We start from the raw sequence: 24,604 nt of genomic DNA, 5'->3' as shown, positions 1-24,604 counted from the left end.
CTTTAAAATTTGAAAATTCTTAATCTACAAGATAGGTAACTTACCCCAAATACTTCAAGGTTGACTTGTGGAGCAAAAACAACTAGAATTTGATAAGTTTTGCTCCAGAAATCTTCAACCCTGGCTGGTTTTCTTGGTGGTTCGAAAGGAAGAAGAAGGAAGGGTCACTTGGCCACTACTCTAAGTTTTCTCCAATAATAGCAATTCATTTCAGCAATCAGAACTTAATAAACCTAAGCTAAGTTTATCTATAGCACTACAAGACAAAAGAAAGATAACATAACCAAAATATTAAATTACTTTTCTACCCTCACTCACAAATTCAACTTGTAAAATTTTAAGGGTAATTTGGTAATTTAACTAATCCACCAAACCGACAACCTAAAGTTCTATCCTAGTCCGATATAATTCCCATTCTTATCCATATTTTTTTTAGTGACATATCCAACCATTCTGCCAAGTTCCCACGATCGCCGAACCCAAAGATAGTTTATTTTTAAAAAAAAAATAGTATCCACGATACCCACATATTCTAATATAATCTCCGTAATTAATAAATTACGCTTTATTTAATCATTTAATAAATTCACACCAATTACCTTAAGTGAGATCATAATCTTACTTCATACCAAAATAATTACATATTTAATAAAATATGTCTAATTAAATATTATATTAATTTTCGGGATATTACAATAATATATTAATTTCCGGGATATTATAACTATCCCCTCCTTATAGAAATTTCGTCCTCGAAATTTATTCAAACAACTCGAGACCCAGCTCTCGCAACTGCGACTTCATCTTTCAAATTGCCTTTCAATCTTATTGTTCTTTCACAGCATTAGAACTAGTGATATAGTCTTTGTTCCTCAACACTTTCTTTTTTGTTTAAAATTCCATACCAATTGTTCTTCATAAAAAAAAAATCTGATTCAGACTCAATATTCTCATGTTTTCGTATATGGATTTCTCCTACCTCATACTTTGAAACATGGGAGTATATGTTGGAAACTCTAGATAAAACAGGGGGTATGGCTAGCTGGTAAGCTACCCAACTTACCCTTTCCAGAACTCAAACGGACTGATTAACCTGGGACTTAACTTCCCTTTCTTCCCAATTTTTGAATTTTCTTTCATTGGAATCACCTGAAGAAAGATAAAATTCCCAACTTGGAATTCAATATGTCTACACTTTAGATTAACATAGCTCTTTCATCCATTTGTATAAGCACTATACAAACTTGAATCTTTCTGCATCAATACCACATTAACAGTATTCTAATAATTGTGATTACATAAAAAACTCATTTAGAACCTTCCATTCAGTATCCTTATCGGATTGATATACCACTCTGGTTTATATCGTAAAATTTCCTCCAAACAAAATCAAAGTTCTTTGTCAATCTGGTTCCAAACCTTTCCTCATACTTCTAAAGTTCAGAGTCACTCTACTGGGCCATTTTTTTTCTTTCCAACAGATTAAACTACCACATAATATTAACAAGTTCTCCAATCATGAACTCAATCCCTATCCTGGTTACATTCCCAACAACCGGTAGGAAGATCTTTTCGCTTTACAAACTTGTCCTAAACCTCCTCAGTTTAAGGTATCTACTAGTAATTTACTTCCCCAAGTGGTAATAAATCACACAGTTAAAAATTTTCAATCAACTTTAACCGTCACCACTGCCTCCCATCTAAATTCTTTCAAAAGAAAGTATTTGATACTTTCGTGATCCGTATAGACTTCACATTTTCACCATATAGAAAATCCACATAGAAAAATGGTGCCCAACTTTCAATGTAAAACGATTACTGCCAATCCAATATCATGACTTAAATACCACTTCTCATATTCCTTCAGTAGCCTAGATAGTTAGGCAATAACTCTCCTAAACTGTGTTAGAGTACAATCTATTCCTTGTTTAGAAGTACCACCTTGAATCACATTTTCTCCTCACTGGCTAACAATGTTATCATTGGTACAATTGTAATATCCCGAAAAATAAATTGATATTTTAATTGGACATATTTTATTAAATATGTGGTTGTATGGGTATTAGAGTAGGATTATAATCCTACTTAAACTAATTATGAGTTGATTAGGGAACTATGAATGAATGAATAATAAAGCGTAATTTATTAATTACGGAGATTAAATTGGAATATGTGGGTATCGTAGATACCATAATTTGAATAAAATATTCTTGGGCCTGGAACTGTGGAACTTGACAGGGAGGTCAGAAAAGTCACGATAATAAAAGATTAATTGAATTGAATTGAAATTACAATGAATTAGTTTTAAAAATTTTAAGTTGTCAGTTTGGCGGATTATTTGTAATGACCAAAATACCCCTAGGGTGGATTTTTAGGTTTTAAGGTTTTGAGGGGTAAATTAGTCTTTTCTTAGAATTGTAATTCTTGTTTTTAGTGTGACTTTTGGGCTGAGATAGAAAAATAAATAAATATGAATATATGTTTTATGCTTAGGTATTTATTCATTTTTTTTAAGGAAACACCTAGAAATTAAGAAATGGCATCACACCATTCCTCTTCCTCTTCTCCCCTTCGAACCAATGACCGGCGTTGTAAGGGAGGGAAATTCTTCACCAATTCTCAAGCTATGGCAGAATTAAACCTAGTCCAAGGATTCTTTAAGCTTTAAGGTAAGTTCCTCCTTATGCTTTTGGTGAAAAACCTAGGTTTCTAAAGCTAGGTTTTGTAAATTCTTGTAAGTTTTCAGGGCTATAGGCTTAGGTGAGGTTTGAGTAAGATATCTTTGTTGAATTAGGTCTATTTGTAAATGTTTTAATTGAACTCATGGCTGTTGTGTTTGATTTGTGAATGAGGAAGCTAAGGGAATTGAGTTTCCTTCACTTGAGCATATGATTTTGAGCTAGTTGATAAATTGTGATGAATTAGTTGCTTGGTTATGTTATGTTTGTCATATTAAACTGTTCTGGAAAGTTTGGTTAGGTTTGGTGGAAGTTGGAGTGGTTTTTGGGGTGAAAAACCAGAAATTTTCGTGGCTGCAAAAAACGGCAGGCCGTTTTTCAGGCACCCAGAAAAACGGCCGACCGTTTTTCACAGTAGGGGGAAATTTTGGGTTTTTCTCCTCAATTCAGATTTGATTCGGGGTATCTTTTGGAATGGAATTCAGGTTGTTTTATAGACGGTTAAGCTAGTTTGATCCGGGGGAAAGTAGTGTGTGTTTGATTGTGAGAATTAGAGTCGATTATCAAAAATTTGATTAAGTTGTTTTTATTGAGTTTTGCTTGTTGTGACTTAGGACCGGGATCGCCTAACGTGTTTTCCACTCAAGTCGGCCCGTACGCTTGAGTTTTGAACTAAGGTAAGAAAAATGGTAAGCACCATATATGGCTAATGTTATGATAATTGTGACTCGATTATGATCGAGATCTCGGTATGTGTTTGTTATAACATAATCTCAATCGAGATTTAACGATATGTATTGGTTGTAACTCGATTATGATCGAGGGGAATGATAGGAAACGATTATTATCGTTGTGACTCGATTATGATCGAGGGTAATGATATGAAACGATTATTATCGTTGTGACTCGATTATGATCGAGGGTAATGATATGAAACGATTATTATCGTTGTGACTCGATTATGATCGAGGGTAATGATATGAAACGATTATTATCGTTGTGACTCGATTATGATCGAGGGTAATGATATGAAACGATTATTATCGTTGTGACTCGATTATCATCGAGTAAAAAGAAACGGTTATAACCGTTATGAGTAATTACTCCTGAAACCGCGGATAGGTTTCTTACTTATCGTTTGCTGTATCGGGCAACGATAGTGACATAAGTAGCTCGTGGTTAACGAGTGGTAAGGGTACTTTATAAAGTACCAAAATTTTATGATTACGAAGTTGTTGAATGACTTAAGCATGTTATTATGTGATGACTTGTAACTGGATATATCTTTGTTATACTTTGAATGAATGGACTTTTATATTGCTTAAGAAATTAGTTTCTTTTCTTGCAGAATCTTAGTGACTCACGAAATGTAAGAATTCATGTTTATAGAGATGTAAGATTAGAGTGCTTTATGAAGCACTGAGATTATGGAGTTATGGTAATGTGTGAATTAGAGTGTTTTATGAAGCACTGAAGGTGAGTATTTGTAATGATAAATGTTTAGGAGGTTGTATGAAACACAGAGATTGTTGATTACAAATAACTATAAATATACTTGATTATGGAATAAGTGTGCTCTCATAGACATTAAGTTAATTATGCACCTTGAATATGTATGACCTATTGGTATATATATTACATTGTAATGAAATTTGTTGGCACTTTCTATGATTTTATATTCTAGCTTTTCTTGTTGAGTCATTGTGACTCACGGGTGCTTCGTGGTGCAGGTAAGGAAGTTAGAAGCTGTGTTCGGCCATGAGTCAGAGGTCTCCCAACAATGTACATATCAGCCGTTGGGTCTTGGCTTATGGGAAGCAGGATCGAAGTCCTTTTATGTTTGGAAATGTAATCTATTGTAAAAGAGTTTTGTTTTATAAACAGGGGATCCCTATATTACGATAGTATTTAAAATGGAAGTCTTTATTTTCAATTTTATTAAAGGTTTAAATTAAACCACACTTTTTTCCAAAATTATAGATTAGTGATAATAATTTTATAAAAGCACACACGTGGCGTCCCTGAGGGTCAGGGCGTTACAACATGGTATCAGAGCGACCAAGGTTTAAAGATCCTGAAGACTGGTTAGATATGTACATTGGCTGCGAAGACTCGTTCGACTCATGGTTTAGTAAGTGCTGATTATTCGCTAATTAGTGAATTATTTATTAATTATTTGAATTATATGCTTATTTGAAATGTGTAAGTTGTTAGAGAAGCATGATAAGTTTTGCTATAAAGTTGCTGGGTATATTTATGCATGTGCGGTAATGCTTATTAGCATTAGTTTTAGTTATAAAGATTATAACTTTGAGCAAGGAATGGTCGCGAGTGTACTAGAAGGTGTACATGAGGCGATCTAGTAAGAATAATTGCGAGTCTGCTAAGCTCGGGGTAGGTGGTGTGGGTATGAATCTTCCACTACCATAAGACTGAGAGTAAATGCATGCTATGAAGTAAGAGATCACTTGAGTAATAAGGTAGTAGAACCTGTATGGTTAATCCCGGGCAGCACAGTGCTGAAGAATGACACTAGGCTGAACCGATTGGTAAAGTTTTGTTAAAATGCAGCGGCTATTACTGCCGCTAAAAAGACTTTAAGGTGGAACGAGTATATTGTTCAGAATGTAGATATTATGGCTAAATAACTAGGGGTTTTCTAGTTTTATGCTCAGGTTGTTGAGCTAACGTTTACTGTTGAGGTACATGGATTAGATCACAAAGGAAATAATATGAAGAGAGAGATTTATGAAAGTAAATGTCTAGTGTTGGATTGACTTGTAAAGTTTATTACAAATTTTGATTAGGAAGGAAAGATGGTAACTTTTTGAATCAGAAAGAGAGGACCTTCGCGTTCTTGGGCAAGGATCAAAGGTCCCGAAATCCATTGATCCTGACGCTTAAGGCTGAAGGTTTATTATGGGATGGATGTGCCAACCCTTCAGTTAGTGTGGCAAATGTTGCAAAGGAAACATCGGTCGAACTGGGACACAATTTTGTGGCTGAAAGGCTCCTAGATGCCTTTTCGGAAGAGCTACCAAGATTATTGATGAAATGGAAAATTAATTTTGAATTGAATTGGTACTAGGAGTAAAACCTGTATCCAAAGTTCTTAATTGGATGGTAACTGTAGGATTGAAAGGGGTAAATATTCCGTTACAGAAAATATTAGGTTTGAAATTTCTAGTTGGAGTAAATTTTAATTATGAGGAAGAAGGATGACACCATATGAGTGAGTATTGACTGCTGGGAGATCAAATCAATTAGCGATGATGAACGAGTATCCTTTGTCAAGGATAGATGTTATGTGGATTAATTTTAAGAAAGAACCATCTTCTCTAAGATCGGTCTTCGATCTGGCTATTACCAGTTGAAGGCTAGAAGAGAGGATATTCCTAAAATAGCTTTTCATATTCAATGACTTTGTAGCTGTCTTTATTAATGATATTGTGATTTCTTTTGACTTAAAAGAGGTATATGATATGCATCTTCTGATGGTGTTGCAACGTTCTTGGAAGCATAACCTTTATGCTCAATATAAGAAACACGAGTTTTGATAATCTCAAATTTACAGTGATGTTAGAGGTTTTCTGGAATTAACAGGATGCTGTGGAATAGTTATTGAGAGATGTCTATGTCTTTAGTGGACTTAAGTGAAAAGAATTGAAATAAAAGTTACCTATTGCACCAGTGCTAGCGTTGCCAGTTCGTGAGGAGAAGATTGTGAATTATTGCGACACCAATAAACAAGGACTAGATTATGTTTTGATACAGTTCAAGAGGGTTATTGCTGGCGCACCCGGACAAGTGAAGGAGTGTGTATAGTAGAGTTCTAATCATGATATTAAATTGTCAGCGACTATTCACACACTAAAAGTTTGGCATCATTACCTATAACCTATGTGGTGAAAAGTGTGAAGTTTATACGGATCATAAAGGCCTCAAACATATCTTCACCTGGAAGGATTTAAGCATGAAGCTGCAATAATGGTTAGGGTTAGTTGAAGATGATAATTGTAAGATTTTCTAGCACCCTTGGGAAGTAATTGATAGTAGATGCTTTAGTTCGAAGAGGTTTAGATATAACCAGAAAGAGATTTCACCAAAGTTTGCTGGAAATATAAACAGAGCACGGATTGAGTTCGTGACAGGAGAACTTGTTGGTATCACGTTGTAATTTGATCTATTGGAAAGAATAAAAAAAAATTGTCTAATAGGTTGACTCTGAATTACAGGGGTAAAAAGAATGATTTGGGAACTGGTTTGGTAAAGTATTTTTGGTTTTGTTTGAAGGAATTTTAGGATACAAAGACAGGGTATGTGTACAAGTCAATAAGGCTAATGAACAGAAGGTTCTAAATGGGTTTTATACTACTCTATACATTTTATACACGGGAACAACTAAGATATATCACGATGTTACAATCCTTTGTTAGTTATGCTTTGTTAGTTATGAAGATATATTGTGAAATATGAATTAGATGCCCAACTTGTTAGTAAATCAAGAAATGGTAGAGCTCTATGAATTTATTTTGGTAAGTAGGAACAGTAAGTTTCTATGATTCTATCTTGGTACGTAGAACAAATGTACAAAGTCAGTACAATTTTCTTTGTTTGAGCGGGATATGATTCAAATGGATTCGTGTGCTAAGTTATTTGTTGAAGAAATAGGTTAACCCCTTGATGCTTCAATGGTAAATATCTCAGATCGAGATTTAAAGGTTACATCTAAATTCTGAGGAAGTCTGTGATAAGCATGTGTGATAGATTTTGAAAGTCCCTGAAATAAGCATAAGTTGCTACTGAATGAGTTTTCATATAATAACACTTATTAGAGTACTGTTAATATTGTATTGATGTAGATTAATGATTCAAGTTTGTATGATGCTTATACAAGAGATGGGAGAGCTATGCTAATTCAAAGTGTAGAGATATTAAATTCTAAGTTGGGAATTTTATCTTTCTTCAAGTATGAGGTAGAAGTTGGAACAAAAGGGAAGTAAGTCCCAAGTTAATCGGTCAGTGTGAGTTTCTAAAAAGGGCAGGTCAGGTAGCTTATCAGCTAGCCATACTCCTTGTTTTATCTGATTTTTATAACATATGTTTCAAGGTTTTAGAAATACGAAGTGGAAGTAATCCATATGCGGAGTTGGAAAAAAAAAATATTGAATTTCAAATAGACTTGTCATATGAGGAACAATCTGTACAGATTTTTGAACAGAAAAGAGAAAGTGTTGCAGAACCAAGAAAATATCACTAGTTATAGTGTTGTGAAAGAACAATAAGATTGAAAGGCGATTTGGGAGTTAAAGTCGCAGTTGCGAGAGCTGTATCCCGTGTTGTTTGAATAATTTCGAGGGCGAAATTTCTATAAGGAGGGGATAGTTGTAATATCCCGAAAAATAAATTGATATTTTAATTGGACATATTTTATTAAATATGTGGTTGTATGGGTATTAGAGTAGGATTATAATCCTACTTAAACTAATTATGAGTTGATTAGGGAACTATGAATGAATGAATAATAAAGCGTAATTTATTAATTACGGAGATTAAATTGGAATATGTGGGTATCGTAGATACCATAATTTGAATAAAATATTCTTGGGCCTGGAACTGTGGAACTTGACAGGGAGGTCAGAAAAGTCACGATAATAAAAGATTAATTGAATTGAATTGAAATTACAATGAATTAGTTTTAAAAATTTTAAGTTGTCAGTTTGGCGGATTATTTGTAATGACCAAAATACCCCTAGGGTGGATTTTTAGGTTTTAAGGTTTTGAGGGGTAAATTAGTCTTTTCTTAGAATTGTAATTCTTGTTTTTAGTGTGACTTTTGGGCTGAGATAGAAAAATAAATAAATATGAATATATGTTTTATGCTTAGGTATTTATTCATTTTTTTTAAGGAAACACCTAGAAATTAAGAAATGGCATCACACCATTCCTCTTCCTCTTCTCCCCTTCGAACCAATGACCAGCAGCTGTAAGGGAGGGAAATTCTTCACCAATTCTCAAGCTATGGCAGAATTAAACCTAGTCCAAGGATTCTTTAAGCTTTAAGGTAAGTTCCTCCTTATGCTTTTGGTGAAAAACCTAGGTTTCTAAAGCTAGGTTTTGTAAATTCTTGTAAGTTTTCAGGGCTATAGGCTTAGGTGAGGTTTGAGTAAGATATCTTTGTTGAATTAGGTCTATTTGTAAATGTTTTAATTGAACTCATGGCTGTTGTGTTTGATTTGTGAATGAGGAAGCTAAGGGAATTGAGTTTCCTTCACTTGAGCATATGATTTTGAGCTAGTTGATAAATTGTGATGAATTAGTTGCTTGGTTATGTTATGTTTGTCATATTAAACTGTTCTGGAAAGTTTGGTTAGGTTTGGTGGAAGTTGGAGTGGTTTTTGGGGTGAAAAACCAGAAATTTTCGTGGCTGCCAGGGAAAAACGGCAGGCCGTTTTTCAGGCACCCAGAAAAACGGCCGACCGTTTTTCACAGTAGGGGGAAATTTTGGGTTTTTCTCCTCAATTCAGATTTGATTCGGGGTATCTTTTGGAATGGAATTCAGGTTGTTTTATAGACGGTTAAGCTAGTTTGATCCGGGGGAAAGTAGTGTGTGTTTGATTGTGAGAATTAGAGTCGATTATCAAAAATTTGATTAAGTTGTTTTTATTGAGTTTTGCTTGTTGTGACTTAGGACCGGGATCGCCTAACGTGTTTTCCACTCAAGTCGGCCCGTACGCTTGAGTTTTGAACTAAGGTAAGAAAAATGGTAAGCACCATATATGGCTAATGTTATGATAATTGTGACTCGATTATGATCGAGGTCTCGATATGTGTTTGTTATAACATAATCTCAATCGAGATTTAACGATATGTATTGGTTGTAACTCGATTATGATCGAGGGGAATGATAGGAAACGATTATTATCGTTGTGACTCGATTATGATCGAGGGTAATGATATGAAACGATTATTATCGTTGTGACTCGATTATGATCGAGGGTAATGATATGAAACGATTATTATCGTTGTGACTCGATTATGATCGAGGGTAATGATATGAAACGATTATTATCGTTGTGACTCGATTATGATCGAGGGTAATGATATGAAACGATTATTATCGTTGTGACTCGATTATCATCGAGTAAAAAGAAACGGTTATAACCGTTATGAGTAATTACTCCTGAAACCGCGGATAGGTTTCTTACTTATCGTTTGCTGTATCGGGCAACGATAGTGACATAAGTAGCTCGTGGTTAACGAGTGGTAAGGGTACTTTATAAAGTACCAAAATTTTATGATTACGAAGTTGTTGAATGACTTAAGCATGTTATTATGTGATGACTTGTAACTGGATATATCTTTGTTATACTTTGAATGAATGGACTTTTATATTGCTTAAGAAATTAGTTTCTTTTCTTGCAGAATCTTAGTGACTCACGAAATGTAAGAATTCATGTTTATAGAGATGTAAGATTAGAGTGCTTTATGAAGCACTGAGATTATGGAGTTATGGTAATGTGTGAATTAGAGTGTTTTATGAAGCACTGAAGGTGAGTATTTGTAATGATAAATGTTTAGGAGGTTGTATGAAACACAGAGATTGTTGATTACAAATAACTATAAATATACTTGATTATGGAATAAGTGTGCTCTCATAGACATTAAGTTAATTATGCACCTTGAATATGTATGACCTATTGGTATATATATTACATTGTAATGAAATTTGTTGGCACTTTCTATGATTTTATATTCTAGCTTTTCTTGCTGAGTCATTGTGACTCACGGGTGCTTCGTGGTGCAGGTAAGGAAGTTAGAAGCTGTGTTCGGCCATGAGTCAGAGGTCTCCCAACAATGTACATATCAGCCGTTGGGTCTTGGCTTATGGGAAGCAGGATCGAAGTCCTTTTATGTTTGGAAATGTAATCTATTGTAAAAGAGTTTTGTTTTATAAACAGGGGATCCCTATATTACGATAGTATTTAAAATGGAAGTCTTTATTTTCAATTTTATTAAAGGTTTAAATTAAACCACACTTTTTTCCAAAATTATAGATTAGTGATAATAATTTTATAAAAGCACACACGTGGCGTCCCTGAGGGTCAGGGCGTTACAACAATAGTTAACCTCTATTTTCAATTCTTTCGATCTAATCACTAAGGGTGTTAACAACCCCCAACAATTATCTGTAGCATCCCTTTAATTCCAGAAAACTTCTAACCTTTATTGTAAATTTAGGATCAGCAAAATTTGCATTTCTCATATTTAGCATAAAACTTATGCTTCTAGAGACGTTACAACATCATCCAAAGGAATCACAATACCCTTACTGAAGACAATTGTGAAGTCATCGGTACGAAAACTGTTTTAAGAATATCCTCCTTTCGAGTCTTCAACTGGTAATAACCAGATCGAAGACCAAACCTAGAGAAGATGATCCTTCCCTAAAATTATTTAATGTAACATCTGTCCTGATCAAAGGATACTTAATCTTCACAAATAAAACTGGTGTACTCCAGAATGAAATACTTAAACTGGTAATTTCAAGCCCAACCTTTCCTACAACGGAATCTTCACTCCTTTCAATTCTACAATTACCATCCAATTCAGAATTTTAGATACAGGTTTTACTCCCATTACCACTTCAATTGAGAATCAATTTCTCGCTTAACCAATAACCCTAGTGGCTCCTCTAAAAGCATCTAGAAACATTGAGCCACAAGATTGTGTCCCAATCTCACTAATGTTCCCTTTATAATATTGGCCACACTAACTGAAAAGTTGATACATCCCTCCCATAATAACCCCTTCAGCCTTAAACACCGGGAATAATGGATTTTGGAACCTTTGAACCTTACCCAAGAACACAAATGGGTCCTCACTTTTAGATTCAAGAATTGCCACCTTTCTTTTCAATCGATAGTTGATTTATACCTTGCAAATTAGTTCAACCCTAGTATAATATTAGATTTCTCTAAATTCAACACAACTGAAACAACCAACTATTTCCTTGCCCTCACAATCTGGGAAATGTTTAGACCACATACTGGAAAATAACCAGTTCTCCAATAGACTAAAAGGTACTAAAACTACTCAGTAACACATCATTAAGTTTACACAAACTCTTAATCATTCTTCCATTCCCGCTACTGTAACCATGGGCATTTTCTTTTTCAAATGGCCTACTACCCCACATTGAATGCAAGCTCTCATGTAGCGTTCATTTTACTGGTGTCCCTTGCATCTCGACCCTCTGAATGGGTTTACAAATCTTTTCTTCCCACCATGTCGGAAACTTTGGTTATCTTAAATTCTCCCACTAGGACCCATAACTAGTGGGTTGGTAACTTAACCTTTTTTTTTAAGATCATTAGGGTTAACACCTTTTACCCGTTCCAACACTAGACATTTACTTTCATGAATCTCCTTTCATATTATGTCTTTCGTGATCTAGTTCTTGCACCCCCAGCAGTAAGGGTTAGCTCAACCATCTGAGCATAAAACCAGACAACTTTTAGTTGCTTAGCCATTATATCTACATTCTGAACGATATACTCTTTCCACCTTCAATTAGATTTAACCCTTCTAGCAGCCTTAGCAACTACTCCATCAAAACAAAACTTTGCCAATCGGTCCAGCTTAGTGTCAGTTTCCATCACCACGCTGCCCGAGACCAACTATGTAAATTCTACTACCTGGCCACTCAGGTAATCTCTTTCCTCATAGCATTCATTTGCTCTCAGCCCTGTGGTAGTGGAAGATTAATACCCACACCACCTATCCCGAGCCTAAGAGGCTCTCAATTTTACTTACTAGATCACCCCAGGTACACCTCCTAGTACATTCGTGATCATTCCTTTCTCATAGTTAAAATCTATGCTAATAAGCATTACCACACTTGCATAGACATAATTAGCAACTTTATATCAAAAACTTATGACGCTTCTCTAATAATTTTACACATATCAAATATGAAGACAATTCGAATAATTAGTAAATAAACCACTAATCAACTAACAATTAGCACTTACTAGACCATGAGTCGAACGAGTCTTCGCAGCCAATGTACATATCAAACCAGTCTTCAGGATCTTTAAACCTTTGTCGTTCTGATACCATGTTGTAACGCCCTGACTCTCAGGAACGCCACGTATGTGCTTTTACAATCTTATTATCAATAACCTACTAGCTTAGGAAAAGTGTTGTTTAAATAAAGTTTGATAATTTAAAATATACATATAATTTTTTTTTCTTTAAAAATACTACTAAAGTATGGGGATCCCTTGTTTATAAAATTTCCTTAGAACAAATTTCAAAGCCATTATTACCAAAATAAAGTTACATTTCCAAACACAAAGAAAAGAAGTCGATCCTGCATCCCGGAAGACAAGACACCACGGCTGATATGTACATTACTGGGAGACCTCTGACTCATGGCCAAACGCAGCACCTAATCTCCTTACCTGCACCATGAAGCACTCGTGAGTCACAATGACTCAGCAAGAAAAGCTACTAATTAGAAATTATGGAAAGTGCAAGCAGATTTCATAATAATATAATATACATACCAGTAGGTCTTACATATGTTAATCTACATATACAAAAATAACCTAACGCTTATGCAAGCACACTTAATACATAATAAAGAATATTTATAGCTATTCATAATCAACCATCTCAGTGATTCATAAAGTACCCTAATCACACATCAATATAAACACTCACTTTCAGTACTTCATAAATCACTTTAATTCATATATTACAGTAACTACATAATCTTAGTGCTTCATAAAGCACTCAAACACATAATCTTAGTGCTTCATAAAGCACTCAATTCTTGCATCCCTACAATAGGTATTTTTACCCCCCGTCAGTTACAGAGACTAATTTCATAAGTAATATAACGTTCATTCGATCATACCATAACACAATATATTTAGTTACAACTCATCACATAATAACATTATTTGGATCGTTCCACAACTTCATAACCACATAATTTAGGTACTTCATAAAGTACCCCTACCACTCGTTAACCACGAGCTATATATGTCACTATCGTTGTCCAATACAACAAACGATAATTAAGAAACCTATCCGCGGTTTCAGGAGTAATTACTCATAATCTGCATTAATCAAGTTTCTTTTACTCGATCATAATCGAGCCACAACGATAATAATCGTTTCATAATACTTCCCTCGATCATAATCGAGTCAAACGATAATAATCGTTTCATAATATTTCCCTCGATCATAATCGAGTCAAACGATAATAATCGTTTCATAATATTTCCCTCAATCATAATCGAGTCAAACGATAATACATATCGAGATCTTGATCATAATCAAGACTGTAACAATCATAACGTTAACCATATACGGTGCTTAATACTTTTCTTACCTCAAGTCCAAAGTCAAGTATGTGGGCCGAACTGAGTAGAATGATGCTCGACAATTTCGAGTCCTATGTCACGACAAAGGTAAATCAATAAGGGTCTATTCCAAAACACTGTCTAAAACTCGCATAAAATAACTTAGGGTTTTCTACCAAATCTTATAGTAAAAACACCCTAAAATAAAATATATCTTTTGGCTCTAATTTATGTCTCATACTGTAGAGCTCTTCATAAGCTTCAAAACGGTATATAGAATGTCTAAAACGGACACCCGAGTAAAAAGTTATTGCTAAAATATGAAAATCGGAGATTCCTGAAAATTGACCATCCGGAATTCCGGTTGGTGCAGCCCTAGACCATCCGGAATTCCGGTTCACAACACCAGAAACTTGAAAATTTCAGATCTTCAAAGTCCCAAAACTTGCTCCAAACCTAACCAATTGTCCCAAACTTCATAGAACAGTTCTATAACATGTATACAACATATCTCAACACTCAAAACCAACAATTAACTTAAAATCACAACTTCACCATTGTTGAGTGAGTTTTGAGTTCTTAAACTCTAACTCACTCAACTCAACTACAACTACAAACTCAACCTGTAAACACTTCCTGAACAGAATACTATCACAAATATAACATATTTCAAGCACCAATTTATTGTTATTCATCGTATTTCTCAATTTTCAAGTTTAAACCTAAACTAGACATTTAAACTCAAAATCTCACTACTCTACATAGCAGCCATTAGAATCAATAAACAAAGCAACAACTTACCCAAAAATAATTCTAAAAACTCAACCTCAATCCCAATTAAACCTACAGCCACAAAACCTCATACCCTAGTCTAAGAATCAACTTTAAAATTTGAAAATTCTTAATCTACAAAATAGGTAACTTACCCCAAATACTTCAAGGTTGACTTGTGGAGCAAAAACAACTAGAATTGGATAAGTTTTGCTCCAGAAATCTTCAACCTTGGCTGGTTTTCTTGGTGGTTCGAAAGGAAGAAGAAGGAAGGGTCACTTGGCCACTACTCTAAGTTTTCTCCAATAATAGCAATTCATTTTAGCAATCAAAACTTAATAAACCTAAGCTAAGTTTATCTATAGCACTACAAGACAAAAGAAAGATAACATAACTAAAATATTAAATTACTTTTCTACCCTCACTCACAAATTCAACTTGTAAAATCTTAAGGGTAATTTGGTAATTTAACTAATCCACCAAACCGACAACCTAAAGTTCTATCCTAGTCCGATATTGTTGCTCCAGAATTCGCCTAAAATACGTGGACCAGTCGAGATGGGACACGTGGATCAGATAACTTGTAAACATTTGCTAAGTCTTTGCGCGCCACGAGGAAGCGCTGTTAGCATGGGTCCCGGAGGAGGCTCCCGGAGTACAAGGTACTCCAGGAAGCGTGCATAGCGTGAAGGCTCTCCGGGATGTGTCAGGTCTCTCCCGAGCAATCAAGTCGCATTTAATGCTGCATGGGAGGAAGCGTGTTGGGACTGTAACACGCAATAAAGTCTGACGGCACAACCCCCAAACAGCAGCGCTACAGTAATGATCATTTAAGTCTAGCGACGGCTACTCTGTGAAGAGTCACGTCAATCACAAGGCAAAAAGGACATTCTCCATAAAAACCCTACAGCACCTAGGGATTTGACCATGCATCACCCATGGTATATTCATTGGAAATGCCCAACTTTATGGATACTTACAGATACATGTGTAAGAACAATTCTAGGGATTACCCCACCAAAACACTATAAATACCCCCTCAAAGCTCATTTAATGGGGTCGAGAATCTTGGTTTGCGAAAGAGCAAGAAGAGAAAATACTCACCAAGAACATTCTCTGTATTTATGAGAAAGACATTCTCTCAAGTGTATAATCTGTATTAAATACATCCATTAATAACAGAGACTCGTGGACTAAGGCTCATTAACGCCCCAACCACGTAAAAAACCTTCATCTCACTTTCTTACAGCTCACTATTATAATCATATTTTAATAGTTGCCGAAAATCTCGGTCAACATTTTGGTGCTTTCATTGAGAGCTGAGGAAAGCTGCTACATAACAAGCATTTGCCTTCACAACAATGGTGGAGACAAGAAGTACACGTCATCCTCGCCCTCTAGAAGACGCTCAAGATCCCAATGAGGAAGATGTGCCTCAAGAGCAGCAGAGGAGTCCGAGGAAGAAGAAGAGGAGATAGTTCCCGACGAGAACTACGAGGAAAACCTCGACGAGTATGCCTATGACGGAGGAAGCTACTCAGAGTTGGTGCTCCTTAGACAAAAAGCTATCGATCATGAAGCTGAGATCGAAGCTCAGAAAGCGCAAAATCAAAAAATGCAGGAAGTGATGCTAGCCATGCAGAAAGCCATGGAGGCAGCTGGTATTCACGTGCATCCTAAGGCGATGGCCGCTGGGCTCGACGGGGAGCCAGCGACGTCTTCGCCTAATTCCCAGCAGCAAAGACCTAGGGAACCTAGCCCTATAAGGCACCCTGCTGAGGAAAACCAAACAAAAAACCCTACTTCTACCCCTGGGCGAAAGGAAAAGGTGCAGGATCCGCGAAGGGTCCGCTCGGATTTCCCTAAAGGGAAAGGTCCGCAGAGGGGCAAGCCCCAAAGAGGGAGTCTTGGCCCTCAGGATCGAGGGGACCGGAAAAGCGTTTCCGTGCACCAAGAACCAGGGGGTAGAGGAAGAAGAGGACAGAGATGTCCTCCCATTGCTCTGAGAAATCAGATCAATGGGAATCAAGGTGACCTCTGGGATCACCTTGACCAAAAAAGATACAGGCCCGTGGTCTCCTCGGGCACTGTAAACGAAGGGATTATGGCGGAACTTGCCATACTTCGAAAAGATATTGCTCGAGTCTCCCGGAGGCAGAAGGGAGACGACTCCGACTCAGACAGTGAGGATCGGGAGCCTTGTGCCAAACATATCCTGGAGGCGGAGCTCCCTAAAAACTTCAAGATGCCTGAAATGGCGGCATATACTGGGAACTCCGACCCCAGTGATCACTTGTCACGGTTCAACCGTGTCATGACAGTCATGCGGGTCAGCAATGACGCCAAATGCTTGTGCTTCCCCCTCACTCTGAGCGGATCAGCAGAGGAGTGGTTCAAAAAACTGGAACCAGGATTGGTGGGTTGCTGGAACAAACTCCAAACCAACTTCCGGAGACAATTTGTCGCCGCCAGGAAGGTCAACTTGGAGGTTAGTGCCTTGACCAACATCAAGCAACTGCCCACTGAGACCTTGAAAAATTACATCAAGAGGTTCCGAGAGGAAGCCTCGAAGACCAAGAAGGTCGACGACGGACAACAGCTTGCGCTTCTCCAAGCAGGAATCCGCACTGGGACTCCCTTCTGGAACGAGTTGTAGCAAGAAGGCGCTGCTAGCCTTCAGGACTTCCAGAAGCGAGTCCAAAAATATATTAACCTCGAAGAAGCCCAGATCGTGGCTTACGGAGGCTACTATCCCACCGGGATAGCAGGATACATGCCAGGAGTGTCGCCCTCGGGTACTGTCCCGACCGCAACTCCACAAGTAAGCGGCATACAGTTCTCCGCTACTCCCGGATACAGCCAGGGCCAAGCTTTGGCACCGGCATCTTCCCATTACGGCAACCCGTCCGGGGTGAATGGACGAACTCCTTCACAGGCTGCCCCGACTGCTAGCTTAACAGGCCCTACCCAGGGGTCGAGGAGCAAAAGGTCCTCCAAGGACAGCACCCGAACGGGAGAGAAGCGCCAAAAGAAAGGGTACACACCCCAATACACTCAGTACACAGAGCTCACGGACTCTCAGGAACGCGTATATTTTGCCACTAGGCAGAATACGCACTACCGGAGACCCCAGCCATTGTACAAAGATAGCTCCTGGAGAGATCCGAGTAAGAGATGCGAGTACCACAACGACATTGGTCATAGCACCAACGAGTGTAAAAATCTCAAAGACGAGATTGAAAATTTGATCCGTTTGGGCCACCTCTATGAGTGGATCAAAAATAGGTTGCCCCACCTTAATCCAGGGCAGGTGGCCGGGGGTATGCCTCCAGGAACACCAGGGGGTACAGCAGGAGTATTGCCTCCAGCTGCTCCCGCAGGTGACACCCAGCATATCCCCGGGCTACCGCCCCGGCCTAATGGACGGGTAGCCATGATCTCCGGAGGTCCCCATATCGGAGGAAACACTCGCAAGGAGCGAAAAAGATATGCCGAGGCCGCAAAACACAGTGAGGTGTGGGAGGTTACTCAACTCCCGGCTCAAAGGCCTCGGCTAATGGACCAGCCCATAACGTTCACGGAAGAAGACGCCAAGATGGTGCGTTTTCCTCACCACGACCCGCTGGTCATAGAGACCCCCATCGCAAATAAAGTGGTGGCTAGGGTCCTGATTGACAACGGGAGTTCCGTGAACTTGCTCTTCAAAGAAGCCTTCACTGCGATAGGGTTGACCGACCGGGACCTCTCGCCCAGTGGATCACAGCTCACAGGGTTTAACGGGACGACGCTAATCCCGATGGGAAAAGTCAGGCTCCCAGTTACCCTGTGCCCGGATACCCCCCAGAGCACATTTAAGTATTGCACCTTCGTGGTGGTAGACTGTCCAACAGCCTACAACGCGATCCTAGGCCGACCGGCCCTCGTCGACTTTGGTGCGATTACTTCAATCCGACATCTATGCCTGAAATTCCCTACCCAGGAAGCCGGAGTCGGAACGGTGAGGGGAAATCAGGGAGAGGCCAGGCAATGTTACAATGTTGCCACCCACTTACCAGTACTCATGGTCCGGGGGCCCCCTGAGATAGAGAAGGCTGAAGAGGATGAGCTGGATCCTCGCATAGGGTCCGAAAGGGTCGTGGAACCAATGGAGGACGTCGAAGAAATACCAGTTTGCGACGACGACTCCACCAAAGTACTTCGGATAGGGAAGAGCCTGGATCCGGAGGAAAAAGATAAAATAATAAAAACACTGAAGGGCGCCATCGACATCTTTGCATGGCGCCAAGAAGACATGACCGGCATCAGCCCTCATGTCATCACCCATGTACTCAATGTCAACCCGGACATGCCCCCTGTACAGCAAAAGAGACGCCCGCTCGACTCGGTGAAAGCCGAGGCCTTAGAGAAAGAGGTGGACAAACTCTTGTCCAATGGCATGATCCGCGACGTGTACTATCCGGAATGGCTGGCCAATCCAGTCCTGGTGCCCAAGCCGAACGGGACTTGGCGGGTTTGTATAGATTTCACAGATCTAAACAAAGCCTGCCCAAAGGACTGCTTTCCGCTGCCCAGGATCGACCAGATGGTAGACGCCACGTCCGGATTTAAGCTGCTGTCTTTCATGGATGCCTATGCTGGGTACAACCAAATAAAAATGGATACGGCAGACTAGGGGTGCACTAGCTTCAGGACCGATAAGGGGGTATACTGCTACTTAGTCATGCCTTTCGGACTGAAAAACGCCGGAGCAACCTATCAAAGAATGGTTAACCGGATGTTTAAAAGCCTCCTGGGGCGAAACATGGAAGTATATGTAGACGACATGCTTGTCAAATCCAAAGCATGCAACAGCCATGCAAGCGACTTAGAAGAATGTTTCGAAGTCGTCCGGAGATACGGCATGAAGCTCAACCCGAAAAAATGCACCTTCGGGGTCAAGTCGGGAAAATTCCTGGGCTTCATAGTCAGCCAAAGGGGGATCGAAGCGAACCCGGAGAAAATCCAAGCTCTCCTGGACATGCCATCCCCCAAGAAACATAAAGACGTGCAGAGCTTGACCGGAAAGGTAGCCGCACTGAGCCGCTTTATCTCACGATCCACGGACAAGTGCATACCCTTCTTCAACATACTGAAGAAATGCCAAAAGTTCGAATGGTCAGATGAATGCGAGGAGGCATTCAAAAGGTTAAAAGACCACATGGCCAAACCTCCTATCCTATCAAAACCCGTCCTTGGAGAAGACTTGTTCCTTTACTTGGCCGTCTCCGAGCACGCGGTCAGCGCTGCACTGGTCCGGGAGGAAGAAAAAATTCAACACCCCATGTACTATGTTAGTAAACGCATGATAGGGGCCGAGACAAGGTACCCGGTCATTGAAAAATTAGTATTCTGCCTCCTGATGGCATCAAGGAAGTTGAGACCATACTTCCAAGCCCATCCGATCAGGATCCTGACCAATCATCCGCTCCGGCAAGTTCTCTAGAAGCCTGAAGCATCCGGAAGACTCCTCAAGTGGGCGATGGAGCTGAGTCAATTCGACTTACATTACGTGCCCCGGATTTCTATAAAAGGCCAAGCCTTGGCAGACTTCATCACCGAATGCAATGAAGCCGAGGCAACAGCCAATACACCGGAACCACCAATCCCCACTTGGAGAGTATTTGTAGACGGAGCTTCTAATGAGAACGGTTCAGGAGCCGGAGTGGCTATGATATCACCTACTGGATTGCGGCTCCAGGCAGCACTCCGATTCAACTTCACAGCTTCGAATAATGAAGCCGAATATGAGGCCCTGATAGCAGGGCTAAAATTGGCTAAAGCTGTAGGAGCCAAGAGAGTGGAAATCTACAGTGACTCTCAGCTGGTCGTAAACCAGGTCTCCGGAGAATACCAAACTCGCGGCGAACGGATGGCCGCGTACGTGGCAATAGTCCGAGAACTGCTCCACGAGTTCACGAACTATAAAATAGAAAGAATCCCCCGAGAAAAGAACGCTCACGCGGACTGTCTAGCTAAGTTAGCCTCGGACAGTGAAATCGAAGAATTGGGGGTAGTACCAGTGGAACGCTTGGCAGAGCCAAGCATCAAAATAAAAGAGACCACACTAACGGTTGGGCAAGAACCCAGCTGGATGGTCCCCATCATAAAGTACATAACCACAGGTGAGTTGCCCCAAGAGAGGGCACTGTCTCGAAAGATTCAGTATCAAGCTCATCGTTATGTAATGATGGACCAAATTCTCTACCGGAGAGGACTCAGCATGCCTTATTTAAGGTGTGTATCGGACCCTGAAGCTAGACAAATCATGCTGGAGGTCCATGAAGGGTTCTGTGGAGATCATACGGGAGGACCCAGCCTCTCAAAGAAAATATTGAGGCAAGGGTACTTCTGGCCAACAATGAAAAAAGATTGTATAGACTATGTCCAAAAGTGTGACTCGTGCCAAAGGTACGCGAACATACCGAGAGCCCCTCCAAATGAGATCACTTTGATGACCAGCCCCTGGCCCTTCGCGGTCTGGGGAATAGATCTCATCGGGTCTCTACCTACGGGAAAAGGAGGGGTAAAGTATGCAATAGTAGCAGTGGACTACTTCACCAAGTGGACAGAGGCTGAGCCTATGAAGACAATAACTGCTAAGAAGGCATTGGACTTTGTTATCAAAAACATAGTGTGTCGATACGGCTTGCCTCACAAAATAGTCTCAGACAATGGAAAGCAATTTGATTGCGAGGAATTTACTGACTTTTGCAACCAACACGGAGTGGTAAAAAGCTTCTCCGCGGTAGCCCGGCCTCAAACAAACGGCCAGGCGGAAGCAGTCAATAAAATCCTAAAGGTCACCTTGAAAAAGAAGCTACTGGCATGTAAAAATAACTGGCCTGAAGAATTGCCAAGGGTATTGTGGGCCTACCGGACGACCCCCAGAACCACAACCGGTCACTCGCCGTTCTCAATGGCGTACGGTTGTGAAGCAATGGTCCCGGTGGAAACATTATTCCCATCCCACAGGAGGACGACTTATGATCCGGCCACCAATCAGGCACTGCTCCAAGAGGCTTTGGATCAAGTCGAAGAACTCCGGGATGAGTCTCAAATACGGATGGCTGCTTATCAAAAGAAGGTGACCAAGTATTTTAACTCCAAGGTTAAAAATAGAAAATTCGCTATTGGGGATATGGTCCTAAGAAGGGTTTTTCCAGCCACCCAAGAACCCGGAGTGGGGGTACTTGGACCAAATTGGGAAGGACCATATGAGATCGAGGACGAAATCGGTTCTGGCACTTACAAACTAAAAAGAATGGACGGAACCACCGTCCCAAGAGCCTGGAATGCCGATCACCTCAGAAAATATTACCAGTAGCGAATTAAACTTAGATTTTGTTCAAAGGGTTTGTACCGTCCAAATGTATACCTCCTCTATATTAAATAAAACTGAGTGCCTTAAAAACAAAGTTTCTATGCCACTCAGGGGGGTACTAGGGTATACCGCACGGACAAACAAAAAACAAACTAAGTAAAATATCCTGACCCAAAGGGCAGGTCAAAAAGTATGCACAAAAATAAAAAGCATAAGTATAAAAACCCTGAGCCAAAGGACAGGTTAAAATATATAAGTGTGACAAATAAAGATCGCATAAAAAAAATATCCTAGCCCAAAGGGCAGGTCATATACATATAAATGGCCCCGGGACAGGCCTTAAAATATAATTGTCTCCCCTTCAAATGAAAGCTGCCACCTATATGTAAATTGTTCTAAGGCAGCAGCAAATATGTACAAACAAAAAAAAAAGTTATAAAAGAAATGGGTAGAATCTGGGTCAATAATACGGCAGCTCAGTCAGCCCGCGGAGGAAGACGAGGTCCAATCCGTGCCTCAAGCGCAGCATCAAGCTTCTTCTTCTTTTCCCGAAATCTGGCAATCATCTCCTCGGGTTTGGGATAAAAAGTAAGCTTGATACTTTGATCATTGGTGGCCCAAGCCATATAGACACCATCATCAAAGCGCTTCGGGCACCGGGCGCAGGAAACAGGAGAAAGGAGCTCGGCCCTCTTGGCCTTCCTGGTGGATTGTTCTTTGAAATCCCTAAGCTCCTTCAACTCCGCAGCTAGAGCGGCCTTGGACTCAATGTCCGACTGGTGAGTCTCCTCTAAAGATCTCACCTTGGCGACCATTTCATCCAAAGCCTCCCTGGCCTCCCGGAGATCTCGCCTGGCCTTCTCAGCAGCCTCGGTTTGAGCCCTTAGTTCCTCCTGGTGATGGGCCTCCATCCTGTCTCTCCGCTGAGTCTCGTCCCGGATCATGGCCTCCGCCTGAGCCTCCCTCCGTTTGGCCTCCTCTTTCTTGGCCTTGGCCGCTGCCTCCTGGTGCTCGGCAGCCTCTTGGTAGATCTGCCTCTCCGCTGTGAGGTCCTGGAGGACCTTCCTGACGTCATTCATGTCCCCAAAGTCGGACAGAGTGAAGCCATGGTTTATGATGTTCTTGGAGAGGCGGCCAGCCTCAGCAGCAAGCTGAACCATAACGAAGTATAAGGAAAAATTTCTCAAAGGAAGAAAACAAAATACAAACAATAAAAGGAAACGCAAAAATTGCAAAGTACTTACCACCGTGAGAGAATGGCTGAGGTCCTGGACCTGGAAGATGGAGTTCAGGGAAGCGCAAGTGGCAAACCGCTTGGGCGCGCAACGTGTGAGCTGAGAAGCGAACTCGCCGGTCATCTCCGCGGCAAAAGGAGCCAAGGTAGGCCCTAGGAAGCGACGGAACCAGTCCGATAAGGGGTCCAGATTAAGGTCCCACGGATCCTGGTATTCCGGATGGTTGATGCTCGCCTCAACCTCGGCTCGCAGAATCCTCCTAAGGGCCTCCACTTCAGCATACCCCCGGGAGTACTCATCCATAGCATAGTTGTGTTTGGCTATGCGAAGCTCCTGCCTCACCTCATCCCCCGGAATCGGGGTAAGCTCGATGTGGGGAGGAGCAGGATTTTCCTCCATCGGGGAGACCCCGCCGTCTAGGCCATGGGCAGGAGTGTCGGCTCTCCGAGGCCTCTTCGGCTCATCCTGGGCAACCATCTTGCCCTTACGCTTGCGAATCAGAGCCGCTTCAGGCTCCTCCTCGTCCTCCTCTGCTACCTCCGGAAGGGCTTGAGGCTCTCCTGCACCCTCAACGACTTCCTCAGAGAAGTCCCACCTTTTCCCTTGGCCTTCTCCCGGAAGCACCTCCTCGTCATCCACTAAGTCAATAGTTTCGGGGGGAGCGCTGGAAGAAACCTTCAAGGAAGGGGCCGGGGGAGAAGGGGTGAAGGCCGGAGGAGCCACGGGAGTATGAACCCCGGCGAGCTGTTCCAGGATGGCATCCATGGAGATATCTGTTTCAAAAAATAAGCAAGTGTTAGAAGTCCGTGAGGAACTGCTTATACAAGATACAGCAAATAAGCTACTCCTACCCGAACTTCCTAATTTGGCCCTAGCAAAGTCCTGTACTTTAATGATGGCGGCGTCATCTCCGAGATAATTGTCCGAGGGCCGAAACCAGCTGGACGTTATGTAAGCTGATGGACCTAAGGGAATAGGTTCTGGAGGGCCGGAGCCCATCCGGGACCGACCTAGGTAATCTCCTAAGTTCGTAAAATAAAATTCCTTCAAACGATCCCCCCACCGGGTCAACGGCATCTTAAATCTACGAAGACGCTCGTCGAACCCTACGGGCCTATGACTGGTGTATTCATCAACGGAAGGAACATAGCGAATTATCAAGGGAGACTTACCGCCGGCACCGGA

At 40.6% G+C, this 24,604-nt stretch overlaps 1 protein-coding gene across 1 annotated transcript in view; it reads right to left on the bottom strand.

The window, feature by feature from the left end:
* LOC133034225 (uncharacterized) overlaps positions 1-23,783 on the bottom strand; it is a 29,972-nt gene extending 6,189 nt beyond the window's left edge. The window contains exons 1-2 of the mRNA XM_061109272.1: positions 23,429-23,783; positions 23,186-23,335 (exon numbers count right to left, since the gene is read on the bottom strand). Of these exons, the coding sequence (XP_060965255.1) occupies positions 23,186-23,335; positions 23,429-23,722 (444 nt within the window). The 5' untranslated portion in view covers positions 23,723-23,783. The remainder of the gene's footprint in view (positions 1-23,185; positions 23,336-23,428) is intronic.
* Positions 23,784-24,604: the final 821 nt, after the last annotated feature.

The sequence above is a fragment of the Cannabis sativa genome, chromosome 2, assembly GCF_029168945.1.
Source record: "Cannabis sativa cultivar Pink pepper isolate KNU-18-1 chromosome 2, ASM2916894v1, whole genome shotgun sequence".
Classification (NCBI taxonomy): Eukaryota; Viridiplantae; Streptophyta; class Magnoliopsida; order Rosales; family Cannabaceae; genus Cannabis; species Cannabis sativa.
This window is presented reverse-complemented; position numbering and strand designations above follow the sequence as displayed.